Below are 19,825 nucleotides of genomic sequence, written 5' to 3'. Positions count from 1 at the left end.
TTGTGTTTGTTTTTCGAATTCGCGATGCATGCATGCTTGGAGGCGTTGCCAAGGTGCGTGTTTTCGGGTTTGATTTCCTGGTGTGTTTACACTGAGGACATAACGTGACATGACAGCCCAGCAGCAGAGAAAACGAGATGGAAAAATTCAGAGAATACAGCAATCGGTAATTTGTTCCATTGTCTTTTAGTTTAAAATAAAATTGTATTGCCAAAGATGTTTAAAAACTATTTTTGAACAGATAAAATGTAAGTAAGTCTCCGCATAAATTGTAGATATTTATTTATTTAGGCTACAGAAGGAGTGGCAGCCATAGCTGCTTGGGCTTCCAAATATATTATAAATATATTATCCTATTTATGCGGATATTTACTTAAATTTATAAAGAAGCATTTACAAAAAAAGGGAACTTATTCAACTTGTTTTTATCACTACCTGCTACCTTGAATTATGAATTGACCCAAATAAATTAAGATTTTAATGGATTTTCCATGTAACATATGACTTTGGCCACAGGTTGTTAATGCGTTTTTATTTGTATAATTATACGGCTTCTTGTCGATTTCTGCTAATGAATTAAGTTGAATTTTAAAAAGCATTCTTGTCGTGCACGCAAGCATGCAATCCACGTGAAACTTTCCCATAAGGGAAATGTTCACAATTGCTGTTATTATAGTTTCTTAAGCGAAGGGAGAATTCGTTTAAAATGAAAATTATGATTTTTAGTGGAGTAAGAAAAATTAGGCATACAATTTATGATTACAGGGGTAACTCATGTATTTTGCTAAATAAAACTAAATGCAATTTGTTAATTCATGATTTTTGATTGAGTTTATTCTTGACATTCAGAACTTTAGAAGCAACTATTCACAAAGTTATTAAAAATGAACGGTTCCTGCGGTCAAAGTTCTTTACACAAAGCCTTTTTTATAGGTTTATAAATTGGTGTTTAAGAAATAAATATGTTGTGTAAACGACAACAATCTTTCATACATTTTCTTAGAGTTCTTAATTAAGTTAAAACTAAAATATTACAAAAGTAAATCATAAAAGTATAAAAATGAATAACATTGTTAAGTAAGTGTTACACTAAATATTTAAGACATGTTTTGTTAAGTAAAATAATATTCAGTGAACGTATGTAAGTTAGTCAAATTATGAGAAACAAAAAAGTAAATGGCAACATTGGGTTAGGTGGTTAGTGTGAGTTGAGTTTGAGTTTGGGTTTGGGTTCCGGAAAGGATCTAAAAGTCGTCACTCGCACACTCACCTATCCCTCAGGCAAATTTTGAACTCCTGCTGCGAATCGTAGTCGCTGTTATCGATAAAGCTGCTGCGATCCCTGTCGCGTTCTCGTTCCCGCTCCCGCTCCCGTTCCCGCTCCCGTTCCCGCTCCCTTTCACGCTGGTACTCCTGCATATTGGCCAGCTGCTTGTGGAACAACTCCTGCTGCGACTGCAGCAGATCGTGGTGATCCTGCAGGGCCGCCAGCTGGGACAGTTGCTGCTGGTAGGAGGACGACTGCTGCTGCTGCTGCGGGGGCGAAGTGGGTCTGGGCCGCTGGTAGGGATGATGGTGGTGGTTGTTGGGCTGGTGGTGCTGCAGCTGGTGGTGCGGGTGCCGCTGCAGCGTTCTGCTGGCCGTGTGCTGCGGCTGCTGGCTATGCGGTTGATGGTGATTATTGTGGCTGTGGTTGTGGTGACTCAGATTGTGGCTGCTCTTCAGCTGGGTCAGCTTGGCGTCCACCTCGGCCAGGCCGAACTCCAGCTCCGCTTGGGCCTGCTGCTCGTAGGCTTGCTGCGCCTGCTGCAAACGCTCCCGCTCGCTGCGCGGCGAGTTGGCCAGCTGCTCCGCCGGCGGCTCGATCTCCACCGCCGAGTAGTCGTAGTCTAGGCGATGGTGGTGGTGGTGCAGCGACTGGGTGTTCTTGCTGTCCGCCGCTACCGCCCCCGTGCCGGGCGTGGCAGTGGCTATTTTGCCGGCCAGCGCGTCCAGCGAACTGAGCATCTCAATTGATATCAGGTGGCTGCGTTCAGATGTGGCTAATCGATCTGTATTTGCTGGCCGTTTAGTTCGTTTTTTGCTGACATGCAGATACTGCTGGTGAGTCCGCGTTTCTTATGGCCTTTGCTCCAGCTTGAAAAAAACTGCTCTTGGCCTTCTTTCGCACTCTTCTTCTTGGTCTCTTAAAAAGGTTTTTTTGTCTATTTTTTATTTATGGCTTATTACTTGCCTGAAGGAGAAGTTGGGAGGCAAATTGTAATGGATTAGTAAAATTAAATGAATATTTATTAGTTAAGGTAGATATATGAGTGAGGCAGCAGGCGACCTTGAGACAACACAACCAGGCATGCATGCAATATATCCCCTGTTTATTTTGTAGCTTAGGTCAGCTACATTTCACTTAAGCTCACAAACTCGAAAATAAAGAACCAGTTCACACACACACACTCGCACACACTCGCACACACACTCTGTGTCTGAGTCGTTCTGTCTGTGGTCGTAAAATGCAAACACTTGAGCTAGAAAAGGGCCAGCTTGAAAGGCAAAAGGGGTTTCTGGGCTGAGAGGCTGCAGTGGTGGAGTGGTTGCCACTCACATTGTGTGCAGTGTTTGTCCACCCCATCGCCCGCCACATCCCCAAGTCTACATATCCACATTGCCACCCCCACAAACACAAACATCTCTTCGAGGGGCGAAAGGCGATCTCCTCCAGCTTCTGTGGTCAAAATAATTGGGGGGACATTCAAATAAAGGAAATCAAGAGGAATGCTGAAGTTATACCTTTATATATGTGAGGCAGACAGAATTCGTTGCACTTTGCTTTTACTTGTTCTGTAACCAAAATTATTTTACATTCCACTATGCTTGAAATTTAATTGTCAGGAAAAAATAATATTAAATATTTTTAGTGAAGTTTCTGCAATAATATAATTATTTAAATAACTTTTTCCGAACGTATTCCATCAATTCTCATTAAAAATTTAATTTAAACATTATTTATACTCGAATTTATACTCTTTTATAATACAATACTATTTATTTTAAAATAAAAATTATTTGTGTGTTATTAAACAAGATTGCAATACTTTGTGGTCAGTTGAGGATTCAAGGCAATTTCAACAAGGGAGAGAGAAGGGACAGAGTGGCAAACAAGTTGAAAGCACTTCATTCTGGCATGCATTCTCTTCCACTTCTAAAAATATATCCTGTAGTCTTACAATCTTTATCCCCTCTACTCGACACCTGAAAATATCTTCAATCAAATTTTCAACTTACAACAAAAAATCCATTGTTGTTTTTAAAGCTGTCTTTGTATGTACAAAAAAAAAAAAATACTATAAAGTTTGCTTAGTATCTGTAGCCAACGGCTATTGAGGGGGTGGTGTTGATGGCAAATAGGTGCAGAGTGGGTGGTTGACTGCATGGGTGATATCCAGCTTGATGTTTGTTGTATGACATACTATAAAAGTCAACTTGAATGCGCTGTGTGAATTTCACCACACCGCCTTCTCCTTCTCCCAGAATCCAGCATTTCTCTACATTCTGCATTTCTAGTGCCTTGCAACTTTAAGTAGTTCTCCCCGCTCGCCTGCGTCTGCTCCTGTGGCAGGGATATCCTTTCTCTATCCGGCGCAATGGTTGCATTTGAAAGGAATTTGCCTTTTACAAGATTTTACTCTTTGCAATTTACACGCGTCGACCGCTTTCCCATAAGCACACAAATGCATCTAAAACACACTACACACACGTTTGGAAATGTGCTTGTTTGGTTGTTGCAAGCAGTTGGCTTTTGTAAATGTTACTTCCTTATTACATGGCATTATATTATTGCAGATACACAGCCAGACTCGGCTATCAAAGTAGTCCCCGTCCCAGCCACAAATGGGGACAGAAAGGATATGCAGAGGCAGTTGCAGGAGCAGGACCAGAAGCAGAAAGAAATGGTGAATGTTGGTGGGTGGGAAGAGCTTGCTAAATGCTTTGCAGGATGTTTGCCCTCACAGGATGTCTTTGTAGCAACAAAAACGGAAATAACGAAATCATTGCGCCTGTAATTAGTAAAGAGTAGGCAACTCAGTTTTAAGTTTATCTTGAGGAGCACAAAATTAATGAGATGCAACAGAATTTGACCTGCGAAATTATATTAATATAGAAAGAAATACTTCTGTGAAATCGTAGTGTACAAAAATGAATTCAATACAGTTTCTATAAAGTAGTTTTTGGCAAAAAAAATAGAACGTCTATTTATGTACAACTAATAGCTTAAATGGTTGCCAAGGAATTTTACTAAGAATATAAATTATTTACAAGGGTCATATTTCCGGTAGATCAAATTATCAAATAATCAAAAAAAAAGTAAAAGAAAAATATAAAAGGTTCAAATTAAGCTTAAAACAGTAATTGCTTAAGTAGTAGCTTTCCTGTTTTAAATGCTTAATTAAATGCATATTTAACACAAATTTGCATTTGTTAATTTTTAATGATATTTACTTTGAAACTTTAAAAACAATGCTGCAACTTAATTAGGCATGCAGCTAATTACATTCAAAGAATATGAAGCTCAACCCACAGCCTCAAGGCAAAGGCGCCAGACAGTTGAAAGTCCGTTCTTTTTGTCCTTTTCATTAGTCATGACATAATAGAATTTGAAAATGCTTTAAGAACAGCGCTCTGTGCGTTATCAAAACTGACAAACGGACAATAAAATAGTTAAAAAAACTATAGAAAAAATCGTGATAGACAAACGCGCCATAACCCAAAAACATAAATCCTTTGGTGGAAAATAAATAAAGCGAACTGGCAAGAGGAAAATGAATATGCTCTCCGTCGCAAAAAGATGAGAAAATATAAGTGGAAAAAAGTTGATAAGCGGCAACGGCAAAAGCTTTTTAACACCCAGCCAGCAAAGAAAAAAGCGAAAGAGACACATTGAATGCGGATTTCCCACTGTGAAACTACGAATAAAAAAAATTAATGGGGTTTTTCAAGTCATGATAGTGACAGAGAGTGACTTAGAAAATATTGAGCGCAATGAAAGCAATTTTTGTTGTTCTGCGAATTTAGATAGTAAAGCATTTTAAAATGAATTTGTAATGTAATACAATGTATTAAAAAGAAAATGGCAGCATTTGCAATACCTTGTTACATGGCATTGTGTATAATTCTATATAATAAAAGTGACAAAGCATCGTTGATTTCATTCGAGATATACACTAATTAATTTTCCTTAATTAAACGGAAGTCCTCTTTCATCTTTTGAAAGCCTTATTTGTTTTTAAGAATAAATATGTACATAATATTCAATTATCAGCAAAATCAGAATCACAGTTTCCCTGCCATTATTTTCCATTATGATGCCACACGAGTGCAAATATTTCGGCCAGCATTAAATCAAATGAATCGTTTGCTGCGCCACACAAACATTGTGTCACCTTACAGAATATAATCCTGAGAAGGATGTAGAAACCCAGCTAGCGCCCCCAAGACACTGGCATAAATTGTCAGCTGACAATTTAATAAACAATGCAAACTCAGGGCTAAAATGATTAGACATTTATGGATGTGTGCCCGGGGCCAGAGCAATGTAAATGTAAATGAATCGGGTAACTAATTAAGCAGCAAGACAGAAGGATGAACTAGAAACACCAATACTGATTTCTCTCACATAAATTATTTCAATGCTTTGAACCAAATCACTCCACCCCCACACATCCCCCCTTTAAATGTTTTTGAGAAAAGCTTGAAGCTCTGAAATTAAATATCGTACACAATTGCTGCCTTCGTTGGCTGCAAAGAAGAAAGTCTTAACCGCAACAAGCCAAAGTCACGATGAGCGGGAGAAAGCAATTACTTTCTGCTTTGCTTGTTGCTTCTCGTACAAGACGTCGGTGATGGTGTTGCTGCCCCCGAAAAAAATGGAAATAGAAAACTTTTTGTGGCCCTGACAGCAGTTTATGCTACACTTGCTTCGACTCAAACTGTCAATATTTTACTTTAAGAAACCCAGCCACAAGGAGTCGAGGAGCAGCCACATCATTTGCTATAAATTTACTTCATGCTGCTGTAACGACCCAAACTCGACGGAACAGAACAACAAAGTGGCAACTTCTTGTGGGCGGTTCCAGACATAAATTCCTCCTTTTTGATTTTCTCAAGCTGACTATACAAGGGAATTAAATTTGAAATTATTTTCTAAGTCCTTTAAATTTGACTTCATAATGTATTTTTAAGCGTTTAAATTTTAGAATTAAAGATAGAATCTTGGAAATTACAAAAAAATATATATATTTCCAAAAATAGACTGGACTCAAATGGATATTTAGACTCTTTATTTTAATAAACAAGAAAATAAGTATTTTTAATGTAAGTCGTTGGTTTCAAAAATTTTAACGATATTGATTTCGAAACGCAACTTGGTTATACTTTTCATATCCTCTACTTTTCGAACCGCACTGTATTTTGTGGTTGGTGCTGAACATGTGTTTTGCAGGGAAAGTTAAGACGAAACCTGTTCCAACGCAAATGCCAAATGAAAGCACCCACACCCAACGTGGCCACAAATTTTGAGGTCAGCCTGGGATGGTCCGGCATAAATCTGAGAGCAAACTACACCGAGGAAACCGTCTTGGACAGGACATCTCAGCCTCAGACTCCTTTGGGCGGTGTGGCGAGTCCTTGGGAACGGACTTTGAACCCCATGTTGATGCTGGTAATCAAGGCATTAAGTGTGTTTACTGTTTATTTTATTAGACTTTAAGGCTTAATAGCTTTTTCAAGAACGTTTTTGGGCTCGCCTTTGTTACGCAGCCACTCTCGACCTCGCCCATTCAAGTATTTAATTAAAGTCAACTTTGATTTAATTAAAAGTTCTGGCACTGGCCCAATATTTTGCCCATGAATTATTTATGCCAGCAAGTGCGCTTAAAAAAGAAGGGGCCAAACTGATTAAGCCAAATAAACAACAAAAGATAGAGAGGCAATTGCGAATGGTGGAAAACAGGAAGTGCGACAAGTTACAAGTTTGCACCGCAAAATAGGAAAAACTCTTACTCTCATTAGCGAGAAACTTTGCCAAGAACTGAGACTATACTATAACCTTCGTTATTTTCCCTAATTCTCTCTTCTTCCCTTTTTGAATGACCAACTTTTGCGCTTAACTTTTTTGGTCCTCTTTGCGTTTGCTCACTTTTTCCATTTATCTCGTCCAGTACTTGGTCAATTTCCCGGTCAGTTTTGTAACTTTGTTGACGTGTCCTGCAATCGACTGCCGTCGTCTTCTTGGCATTAATCTGTCAATTTCCGTTTTAAATTTTCTGCAATTGCACTTGTCTGAAAGAAAGGTCCCTTTTCCGGCACATATTTTCTATTACTATTTTATTTGTGTTTTTTTAATCAGCATCAAGCCCAAATATGTATTTCAAATTAGTTTCTATATTTGAATCTTAGTCAAACCAAACAATAAAGGATTTACCTACGATTTCCAATATAAAATGTGGGTTTTTTCTTTTGTTAATAAGTTTTATCCCTATATTGTTTACTAAAAGTGCACTATGAATTCACTAATTTTTTTATTTTTCAAAGAACAAACAATGCTAAGCCAACGCAAATTAAAACAAACAAGTGTGAGCAGAACACAACAAAATATGAAAATCTCGTAAGCAGAAATATAAGAGATCCGTATTTGGCAATTTTTGATTTTATTTTGCTTTCGTTTTGATATCCTTTTAAAGTAAGGACATATTTCTTTGGGGAACAGGAAGAAAATGTAGTTCATCTGGGTAAGAGATCATCAAATTTTGTAATTTTTGTAACACCATTTATTTGACTTGTATAAGGTAATTGTCAGCCAATAATTTTTTATTTGAAGTCTAGGACACAGCACTGACCTAGTATAAATATTAAAACAGTAACTGAACAAATTTCCACTCACACCGAACCAACAACTGGGGAACTGCGACGACTCTCTAACAATTTATATTTATTTTCCGTTATCTATTTGACCAAAAATGGCACACTGCAAAATTGCCAAAACAGAGCAACAGAGTCTGGTCTCATGAAATTTCTATTGGCAGTGGTGTGTGGGTGAATTTTTCGTTGGGTGAACAGAACTGCCATTGTTGTGTCAGGTCTACGTTCATGTACCATGTCCGTGTGCACACTATGCTGTTTGTTGTTTATGCAAATCTCAAATGCCTCGTAAAAGTAAATGAACAGACAACAGTAGGCAACGGAAAATCAAAAAACAAAAAGGTCTAAAAAAAAGACCTAAAAATTTCAAATAAGTTGTCGCCCTCTGCGCCTCTGTTTTAGTGAGTGATGATGAAAACTGTAGTGTTTTCTTATGGGATAGATATGAAAAATGGGATAAAAAGTATCCAAGTATTTGGGTTTAAAATGATACAAAAGTTGAATTAACCCACAAAATATAAAAATTATTTTATATTATTATTTTATATACCTTAAATTAGGTAATATATATATAAAGGGTAATTGTATCCTTTTAAATTGTGAATTCAATTTATTTTTTTATAAATAGGTTCAAAATTATAAATTATGATGTCACAGAATACACAAATTTAGTTTAATATAATCAGGTCTAGTAACATATTTTATAATATACTTTCTTATCACAGATTAGGGTTCTCTAATGAGCAATTTTGTCTTGACGAACTTCAAAGTTTTTCAAAGCTTTTAGTCCAATCGATTGTAAGAAATGTAAGTTTATGGTTTTAGCCCATTTACGATTAAAGAATCCCCTTCTTCGCCCTCTTCACGAAGTGTCCAAGGCAATTAACACATTGTCCACCTTTTTAATGCTTCGAGCAGAGAGCAAAATGCCAAAACACTTTCGACTTGGTCTATCGATGAGAGGGCGAACAGTAAATTGCGTGCCAAACACTCGCAAACTGAACAATTTTATATCAGACCTGGCTCTCTACCTTTTATCGGACTCTTGTCCAAAGGTTGGGGGGTTGGGGGGGATTATTTATGGAACCCACACACGCAGCTGGCGGCACATTTCTCATTTAACTGCCTTCACCATTTGCTAATTAATTCGAGAAATTCCATTTATTTCAACGCTGAAACAACTAAATTTCTTTCCTTTTTGCACGTTCTTGAGCCGCAAGGAAGAATGTCCAAATCAATTTGTGTTGCGTTTGCTTTTTCGACTTTGGCAACGAGATTTGTGTTTTTACGACTTTTGGCATGTCCAGATAAACGGGGAAACGGGAAAACTGCCTTTTCCACAATTGCGTGTTTTCTCAACGGGAGAGGTTAGGATCGTTTAACTTCTGACCAACTGCTCACGCAAAAAATATGTGTACGAAATCAAATTAATGGCGTCCCGTTGATGTTTTATTAATTTATACGGCTTTCCTCTACTCCTCGAGGGGCTACGAAATAAATTATATTGGTCATACGACGCGTGGTTTGCATTATTGAGTAATTAAATACTAATTAAAGCGTAACATGAGCCAATTCCCCTGATTTTTATGTGAAGCCTTGTTGCGGGAAGTTGTGGTCGGGGAAAAATAATACTCGTTAACGAGGAAACAGTCGACTTTGTTCTTATCACCGGATTGCGTCAGCTTCAATTAGTTGGGTGAATATTTTCAGCATGCGCAGCATTTTTACTTCCCACAATAATTGGGTGAATCGAAATAAGTGCTCTTATTTCCATTGAATTATTTTAAGCATAGTCATTCAAATAATAAGTAAATAGCTTAACAAAATGTTTTATATGTTCATATATATATGCACATACTCAGAAGATCAAAGATCCTACTTATTAAAGCTTTAAATTATTATATTCTTTCAACTTTAAGATAAAGCCTTTAACCAACTGCATTACATCCGGCTGGCAGAGTGCTCTAAATAACAAATTAACCGAAAAGGAGCCTTTGGAACCATTTTGCACGGCTAGACGACTTTGGTTGCGTTTAATTGCTCCGCAGTGATTTGCATTCTGCTCTGCCATAGTGGTTGTTGGTTAAGCCAGAAGCCAGACATTAAGGGCATGGGTCACATAAATGACACTTGTCTGGCTTTCGCTACGCTTCGGTTCGGAAAACTCCTCAACTGAACTAATTACTCGGAGAGTTTGGCCGACTCCCTTGAGAGTTTCAACAAAAAAATATGTATGAATATTATACATTGATAAATGCAATAAACTTTGACAGTATTGTATTGTCGTTGTTGATAAAATTGCATAAATAAATATATTTTTTTTCAGTTTTCCGTTGCCAGCAACGGTCTTTTTTTGTTTTTTGCCATTTGCTGTTCTGTGCTGACATGTCACTCAAATTGTGCGACGTTCGATTCTGTTTGCCCGACTTCCTGCTCTTGTTGTTTGCTCTTGTTGTATATTATATCCTATCATAATCTTGCCTGACACGCGATGCTACTGTTCCCGCTCCCGTTTTTTTTTATGCTTATCTTTAACTGGGTTCGTTTGTTTTCCATCCGCTGCTGCTTGTGTATGTCCTGTCCCTTCAAATATGGTTGCGACCCATCAATTTGATGTTGTCAATTTTCGTGAAAATTTATTGTTTGTTGCCTTCCAAATTTGACATTGTCATGCAGTTCGTTAGCCATTTCTGGCAGAATTGTGATGTATTAAACAGTTAAACAGTTGACAGAGCATTGCATGGTCAGAGATAGGTCCAAGATATCAGTAGATCAAAATGTAACCTGAATATTCGAGCCTCTTCGTAAAAAAATATAAACTAATAGCCCGTTTTTCACATTTTTAATTTGCCTGAATCCACACGCACCTATTTTAATGTACACAGAGTTGTCAACAATGATAAAACTAAACATGAAATCAAGTATTATTTTTTCTAACCAAAAAACTCAAAAAGTCAACAGCTTTAAGGAACATTGAAATATAGAAATTAAAAATCAGCGAACAAAAGCAAGTCGTCTGCGAAATCTTTCCTCGCTCATATTTCCAACTAGCGACATATAAAAATCTAAAATATCCTGCACAAAAAAACAGGTTTCCCTCAGTATTTGATTTACAGCGCTGCATTTAAATCTTTTTGTGGAAGTGTGTGCCTCTGATGTGCTTATCGGGTCTGCCATAGGTTTTTGTCAAATAAATATTGGGTGCAGCATTCGCACATAAAATACACAAATACAAACCCAAATACGCAAAACCGGTATAAAGAAATCACAAAAAAAAAAAAAAAGCAGAGATATCGAGAGGAGGGAAAATAGGTGCAGGGAACACACAAAGCTGTTGACATGTTGTGGAGGATATTCATGGAGTGGATGCTGCAGACACAGATACGAATTGAATGGGTTATACAGCTTGGGGTAGAAATTCCTCTTACTTGCGCCGGCAATTGTTTATTTTTGGGCTTCATGTTAATTCGTGTGTAATAGACAATGTGGCCGAAATCACCAAAAAGACCAAATGGATGTGCCAAAAAATATACAGTTAAAATCCTTTTTGCTTACGCGGTATATTTTTTCCTTTTTCGATTTTTGTTTGCTTCCTTGTGTCAACCCGTCGCACGCTTATCAGAAAGGGTTTTGTTTTTTGTTTTGTTTTACACACAATCTGCAGGTGTCCTGTGACTTTGACCAGTCACTGGACCTTCCCCTGTCTGAAGGCATCTCTATCTGTGATTCGCCTTTGTGTCTGACCGTAAACAAAAATATTATCAGCAATTTTCCCTTTTTGTTTGTTTAACCGGCACCGAAAAGGGTTCTTTTCTCCATTGCAAAACTGTAAAATTGAATTAAGTTTGTGAAAATGTGCAGATTTGTTATGCAAACCGGAATTTAATTTTAAAATTTCACTGTGATTTGGAGAGATTTGATGTCTGGGGTCAATTGAATAAAATTAATTTTTTATTTACTTTAAAAATAAGATTAGGATTTTAGTACTATATTTTAAAGATTTTAATTTATATTTTCGTAACATTAGATTAATTAATAAAATACTTCATTTAATGGTATTTAAAATAAAATCTGTTTTTACATTTAATAGTAGATCCCAGTGGCGAGTTAAATAATTAAGAGGAAATTTAAGTTTCAGTGATTATATGCACGGCGTTCATTTAGCATTAAATAATAATTTCCTATTTATTTTCATGAATATTTCACGAAGCCGTGCTCAATTCCAAAGAATTTAATAGTTATCTGCAAAACATGAATATATTTTACAGCAAACGTGATATTAAAGCTGGGCCAATCTGCACTTGCTAAACCGAACTACATCAATAATTGAATACAATAAATGTGCTCCAGAACACAGTGCGTATGAGTTATGTTGTCGTTGCCGACGTCGCCGTCGTTTGTCGCTTGTTAATATGGCTCATAAATAACACATTTATGACACAGACACACGCACGGGCCAGGGCGCATTACAATGAACTCACACGGACTTGCTTGCATGTGTGTGTGTGTGAGTGCGAGCTTACACACACACTCACACACTCATTTGTTTGGCCTGTCCGTGTCTCTCTATTAGCAGCTTTGATATGCAAATTTTGCGCCTACATAATAAAGTTGCGCCAGATTTTTAACCCCCACCAACAAACACAAATACACGCACACACCACGCCCACTTGCACACACACTAATGCAAATCCTAATAGTTTAATATGCTTATAATTGTTGTCCGAAATTGTATTGTACTGTTGTTGGCTGTTTTGTTTTACTCGTGTCTCTTTGCATTTTAAATATTTTATTAATTTCCTATATATTTTTGACCATTTAAATTTTCGTCGACTGTGAGCGCTGAGTGCATTTGACAGACAGACAGGCATTGTTTAGGCTTCCCTCCCTCCCACGTTTGATTTATGTTTTATGCATTTTACCAAATGAATTTAGTTTATGGTAGAATATTCAATAATATTCATTTTTATACATATATAATCGCTGTCAGAAATGCTCAGTTTGTCCACGACGGAAGTGGCGAACGTTTGTTTGGTTTGCAGACACTTTTTTCGATTTTTGCTATGCGGCGTGAAACAAATTGTTATGGGAAAATTTATTGATTTTAAAAACAATACGTGGAAGGGATATTTAGGTTTCTGCACTTCGAAGTTCCATACATTTTTAATTGAGGAAATTGTTTAGGAAATTCGAGAACATTTTATTTTGCCTATATTAAATCCTATGGTATACATTTTAAATAAAAACAGATTTTTGGTTTGTGTTATTTAAGATTTATTGATTGATACTGGTTAAGCTTATTTTGAAATTACAAGTATTAAATCTCAGCATGATTTAATTATCCGAATGCGGTAGTTAAAAACGGCATTAGATAAAATTTAAAGAATATGCGTTTAATTTGGATTTTTCCATTGCAGAAGCGAATGCAGTAGAGCCTTTCACTTTCTAGCAATCGAATTGAAACATTTGCAGTGATTTCCCTTCCACAATTTCAACCGAATTTCTGGCTATAGGAGGCGTATGGAAGAGGCCCTGGGAACTTGGCCCAATTACGGCCCGGCACAAACATAAGCCGACGTTGTACCGCGCCAGACGCCCGAAAGTCGGCAAATGTTTTTTGTTTGCTCTGGTTACGGGGACTGGATCTGGGATCTGGCTTGGCAGTTAAACCGCACTTGCGGCAGTCACCTTGTCGCTTGCTATCTCCCTCTGCTCTGCTTTTCTTATTCCCTCTCTCTCGCTCTTTCTTTTATGGAAAAATCATGGGTGGTGTGGTGGCAAGTGGGTGGTGGATGTACCCTGTCATAAATCTCACAATTTCTGCATGAAACTCAGCTGCGTTTTGACTTCGCTTTATTGCCGCCAGTCGACGCGACTCGTTGTTGCTTTTCTACTTTTATATATACATATATATATAAAGTTCAGCGTAAAATGTCTTAATAAAGTCTCCTGAATTTGCGGAGATTGGAGTGCAAAGGAGCGAAAGCGAGATACCCTGCTAACATCTTTATGTCAAGGACAATTTTATGCCTTCCACAGCCGACAGACAGATACAGAGATTAGATTTCCGTCCTTGTTTTTACGCTCAGATTTGGCTTTATGACCATGACGGCATTTATTTTGGCAAATATTAACAATTAAGTGGGGAGGAAAATGTTTTGCACTTTGCAAATTAAGAACTGCTAACTCTTTCATAAGAATTTAATGGTCTGTTTAGGGATTCTATTCATAATTAGTTAGTTTAGTTTGCCAAAAGAAGGAAGTGTTCGTCACCTGTTCATAGATCGTATTCACTTATTGGTATTGAAAGTGCAACATTTCCGTCCCGGTTGCTTACATTTCTTTATTTAAAGACCCAAAAGGCAAACTTGACTTTCTTTTTCGTTCCAAGACCGTCTTCATTAAAACTGTTGTTTCATGGCTGATGGCTTGTTTGTTTTCCAGTTTGTACTTTTTATTTTGTCGCCGCTGGTGTTTCTTCTCCCAACTAATTCAATAAAGTTTAGTTAGCGGCAATTCCCACCCAATTTTCTCCCAGCCCAATTAGCGCACATCCTTAGCAACAGCTTTTACCATGTGTCCCCATGGCTCATGTCTTTATTAAATGCTCTCAATGTCTGAACATCTGCCATGACCATATGGAGGGGGTCTGCGACTATATATATATATATACATATATTCGACCGGTTTTCTCCATCTCGTGCGTTGCGTGTGGCAGTAATTTAATAAATTTAATGAACATATGCCACCAGAGGAACATGCTGAGATTGAGGAGTCAGAGGTGGAAAAAGATGTTCCCTGGGCGAAGTACAAATAAACTTCAATGTCAATGGGCATTTGGCTGGGAACAATTTTTCACTGCTTCCCTAGAAATATACATAAAGACACAAAAGTTGGGGAAAGAAGATTATGTAGACGTGTTTCCACTGACTCATGATTGATGTCTTTTGTTATTGTTCTCTCTTTTATGTATTTCTCATCTCGTTCCTCGCCCCCAGACTTTTTTGGTTTATTAGATATAATATTTTAGTGGCCTTTTGTGAGTGTGTTTGAGTCCTGCGTCCTTTCTGTTATTTGATGCGCTCCAGCAGACATGTGTTTACTCTTGTTTCCGAGTGCTAAACTGGGAGAGAAGTGGAGGTGGCAAGACAATATATATTTTACGCAATTTTTTCTCTGTGCATAACAAAGGCGGCACTTAAATGATGTCTCTCTCTGTCTCTCCTTTTTTTCACTCTAAATTATGCTCCATATGGTCTTCATCCTCCTTTTTTCGCCAACAATAAATGTTTGCCACATTTTTCTTAACATTTTCATGGAAATTGCTCATTTTATGTTCAAATTTTGTGAGCTCCTTTCACTGCTTTCTTTTTTTTTTTGTTTGCAGAAATTGTTTGTTTTTATTTATATGGGCGGGTTTAATTGGCCGCACACACTCATAAAAAAGGGGAAGGAATGCGAGTAGAGGCAATAAAGATTATGTTAATGCATATAAAAAATTGGGTTAAAAATGGTTTCAGAGTCAGGGGAACAAGAAGACGTTTTTTCCTTAAGGGTAGCAATAAATCACTTAGAAAACGGATAATGAATAGAAAAACTCTATGAGCCAGGAGTTGGTCATTATTAAACATCACTGCAAGCTGTAGAGTAAAAACAAAAAAACAACAATACGAGAGTTTTCTTATTATTATAACTTCTTCGGTTTGGAATCTACAAACGCAAAGTAAAACAGGTTGCCAACATTTTTGTGCTATAAACATTTAAAGAATATAATGAAATGGGCCAAAATTTGTTGTTTTTTATGCGACCGTAATTTTCCCAAACAAATTTGCAACCCTTACGCACTAAAAAGTATGCTATATTATTTTGATTATGTTTTAGTACATTTAAAGAAATGTACTAAATTTAATCTTTATAAATGTCTTTATTATATTATGAAAGCAAGCAACAATGTCTATATTTAATTCTGAAAATCCAATTTTACAGGGAATTGGATTCCACCATCAGTTTCGCTCGGTTGCAAGCCCACATTGATACCGTTATTTATTTGGCTCAGATGTTGCACAATTTACTGGCGATTTTCACTGCATTTTTTATGCTTTGCATTGCGGTTGAGTTTTCTGAATCTTTTGTTGTTGTTTTCGAGGCGTCAGCTGACGTTGGCATATATTCAATACATTTCCTTTATGCCTGCGAACGGGAGCTAATTTGTTTACTGTCGTGCCCAGCAATATACTCCGCTTACATTTTCAGTTGCGGGGCAATATTCCCTTTCCATCATTCATTTGTGCCAGCTGGTCAAACAGTTTCCATAGTACACAAAATTATTTTCCATTGGGTGGCAAGTAAAGCAATTTCCAAATGAATTTTTAAATTCTGACCGAAATAACTTTTTTAATTAAGTTTCTGCATTACCCCGGAGTTGACTTAATGCCAGGGAGTTTAGCTAATACTTAAACAATTAGTCGACGAGAGCCTCATCTTTCTTCCATTTTGTTTTCCTTTGTCTTTTACTTTCTGTTTAACTTCTTGTGTTATGTTTTTCTTGTCGGCTTCTTGTTTTCGCTGGTTTACCTTTCTTACATACTGTTTTTTAAGTCAAGGGAAATCCTTTGCTGTTTTTATTTTAGCTTGGCTGTTGAGATTTGTTCGGCGTAATAAGGTAATTAGATGGGAGGTTTTAAGGGAAGTAAAGCAATTTAGAACTGATTGCGATGCTAATGAGTTTTCAGAGGACCTAATGAATTCCTTTTCAAAGTCCGTTCGTGAGAAATGGTATAAAATTTTTAATCGATTCGCTGCCAGAAATTCAGGCCAATTCATAGTGCGGTGTAGCTACGCATTCATTTTATTTTCATTTTCATAACAGGAGCTTAACCTGAATGCAGCGTTTCGCCTGCCGTTACAACCGAATGTTTTTGCTTCGCTTATTGTTAAACAATTTACGGGCTTAGCCTCGATTTCATAAAAGTTGAATAAAAATGTTTTCGTTTGCATCGAAAGCGTTTATTCATTGCCATTTATTAATTAACTATAAATGAAAATATATTCCCTCTGCCTTTCGCTTTCGATTCAATTACTGGAGACGAACAAAACAAAATATTTTACAAGCGAATTAATTTTTATAGAAAACAATATTTTTGTTTTTTTGCGGTACAAAACGGGGGCAATTAGTGAAGAATAAAAAGAGGGTAAAACAACACAAAAAAAATGAACTCTGTTGTGGAAACATTTTTTACTATGAGTCCAAATAAAGCTTTTAATTGTTGCCAATGGATTACTGGTTTACTGTGCGTATACTTAATGCAGGCAGACTTAATTCATATTGATGTTAGTAATAAATTATTTTATAACGCTGTTTGTGTTGAGTTCGTTTAATGAGTATTATGCATTTATAAACGTACCCTGCATAAAAAGACTGTTATTTAAAATACTTTAACGTGTTAAATAAAACTATTTTGCTATTAAAAATATAAGAAACAGTTATAACTAATAAATAAAAGGTATAGTTACAATTATAAAGTAAACAAAGCGCTCAAAAATAAGAAGGCAGTTCCACATTTTAATCAAATAAAGAAAAAAAGTGGTTAAACTTAGGGTATATATAAGTGGGTATCAGTTGTAATAGTTATTAAAACTATACATTTTCACATGAAACGCTTTAAAAACATCCCATTGCCTATTTATAGATTATTTTGGCGTTGAACAAAATTTGTTGATAAGCAATTAATTGAAATATGATTGCCAATTAAGTACATACTTGATGACCCACAACCAGTGGCATATTTTTCACATTTATACGCATAATTAATGCAGCTGGCAATAAAAAATTATAAAATAAAGACTGTATCTTTAATTAAAATTTGTGTGGATAATGAAAATCCGTGACGGGCAGTTTGCGGGGGAGGGGGAGGGCAAAAAAAAGAGCAAAGGCTTGTCACGTGCAGTCAGTCTAGTCTCAACAACTAATTGAAAGGCAGACGGAAGGAAAAGTAAACAAAATTTCCATGCAAAAAAGATGACGAGGGGGAAGGCCTACAAAGGCTGACGAAGGAAAGAGCAAGGAAGCAAAAAAAAAAAGTAGAGCACAGCTGCCGACCGACGACGTCCTTGCCCATCGTTATTATCCTGTTATCTCTCTAATAATGCCTCAGAGAGTTTGTAATTAAATTTTTCAAACACCGACGTCGCCGAGAGTGGCTGGCAGAGACTTGCGATCCGCAGACCAGATGCAAAGATACAACGAGGAGGGTATATACACATAGATACAGATACGGAGCAGCAGCGGGTGTAGGGGCACCGCTCACATAAAGAACGTTACGCGCACGAGTGCCACTAGTTAGTAAGATAATAACGCTCAACGGAAGCCGCTCAAAGCGGAAACGGAAGTGAAGTTAAGCGCACTACTAAGCAGATACTCCGACGCGACAGCGAAGAGAAGGGGACGAACGGGTGGAGGTGGACAGGACAACAGATGGAACAGGACATATTGATTGAATGTAGAGGAGACATGAAGAATAAAACCGATTGAAAACGAATCCAAATGACTAAACGAACGAGTGGATTGAATTATGCTTAATCCGTTCTTTAAGTCGCTTTTTCCAGCGAGCAAATTTATAAAAATGTTGCATAATACAGTACTCACTAATAGCATTTTATATGATTTTTACAACGAAAAACATTATTATGTACATATAAAATAAAAAACCAATAAATGCTTAAGGATATGATAAATACTAATGTATTGAAATGTAATAAAATAAATTTAACTTTATTTTAAGATTACTTCTTTTAGATACGAGAGATTAGAATTATAATTGTCTTTAGTTGAAATAAGCCTTGTATCTTCCAGTACATTTAAATTGTTTTCCGCTTTGTACCTTGTAAATGCAATCTTTGACAAATCCATTTTATTAATAATATTTCGTCCTCATAAGTACAAAAAATATCTTATTCAATTGTGAAGTGGATTATCAAGTTTGTTCTACCGTCCTTTTTCGTTTTTGTTGGTTTTTCCTTATTTAATTCATGCATGCGGGGCTTCCGACTCATACTAATACAAGTTAGTAGCGTAGGACGCTTATGTCCTGGTAAGAGGGAGATGGTGTCAGTCTGGCAGCGTTCGACTTTCTCCCTCCCTCCAGTGAAGTTAAACCGCAGACTGCCAACGCAACAGTCAAGTCACGTCAAAGGCAGTCTGTCTCCCTTACCCATTTCCCATTTTCCTCTTTTCCGTCTGCGTATTTCATTTCACTTTGAATTCGTCCGATGTTCTATTTAAATGGTTACGTAATTGCATAATTATGGGCAAATGTAAGTTGAAACTTGTGGTTTGTCTCGCTCTTCTGTAAACAAGATTTCCACAAAGAGTTTTGGTATTTGTTGTGGGAGGAAAATTAATTCAGGAGAAAGCATTGAGGGAGGTCACTGAACTGAGAGGGGAATTTGTAACTGGAGCGTGGTACAAAATCGATGGGGAGCATACTGAATCCGGAATATAAATGACAGTCATAATTCAGGTTTTTACAAAAATATCTTTTGGGGTAGCAAAAAGCTTAGAAATTTCTTATGTAGAAACAAACAAAATATAAATCTTTAGATACAGTACCATGCTACACGATGGACTTAGTTAAATATTGGGGTAAGTTAATGGCGGAACGTTTTAAAATCTACGGTTTGCTGTACAAGTACTTTAAAGCACTTACACTAAAGAATATATTTGCATAAAATGTAATACAACGTACGTTTACTTCTATTGGGAAATAACCTACGGACTTCAGTTAAATACTAAATTAAAAAAATTATATAAATAAATTTACAAAAATAATAAGTTAACAAACTTGTATGCGAGTTTTCTAATTACGTATTTAGCACAAAAGCTCGAAAAATATGGCTCAATCTTAAAATCGTTGTA

The 19,825-nt window shown here is 36.7% G+C and overlaps 1 protein-coding gene across 6 annotated transcripts in view; it reads right to left on the bottom strand.

The window, feature by feature from the left end:
- LOC108138111 (CUGBP Elav-like family member 2) overlaps positions 1-19,825 on the bottom strand; it is a 117,871-nt gene that overhangs the window by 76,611 nt on the left and 21,435 nt on the right. For 5 of the 6 annotated variants that reach the window (XM_017260130.2, XM_041710625.1, XM_041710626.1 and 2 more), the window contains exon 2: positions 1,271-2,233. The exons of the other annotated variant lie outside the window; for it this stretch is intronic. In XM_017260130.2, the coding sequence (XP_017115619.1) occupies positions 1,271-2,007 (737 nt within the window). In that variant the 5' untranslated portion in view covers positions 2,008-2,233. The remainder of the gene's footprint in view (positions 1-1,270; positions 2,234-19,825) is intronic. 6 annotated transcript variants of the gene reach the window in all.

This window comes from Drosophila elegans, unplaced genomic scaffold, assembly GCF_018152505.1.
Source record: "Drosophila elegans isolate 14027-0461.03 unplaced genomic scaffold, ASM1815250v1 contig_814, whole genome shotgun sequence".
NCBI lineage: Eukaryota > Metazoa > Arthropoda > Insecta > Diptera > Drosophilidae > Drosophila > Drosophila elegans.
The sequence above is the reverse complement of the archived record's forward strand: the minus strand, read 5'-3'. Positions and strand labels throughout refer to the sequence as shown.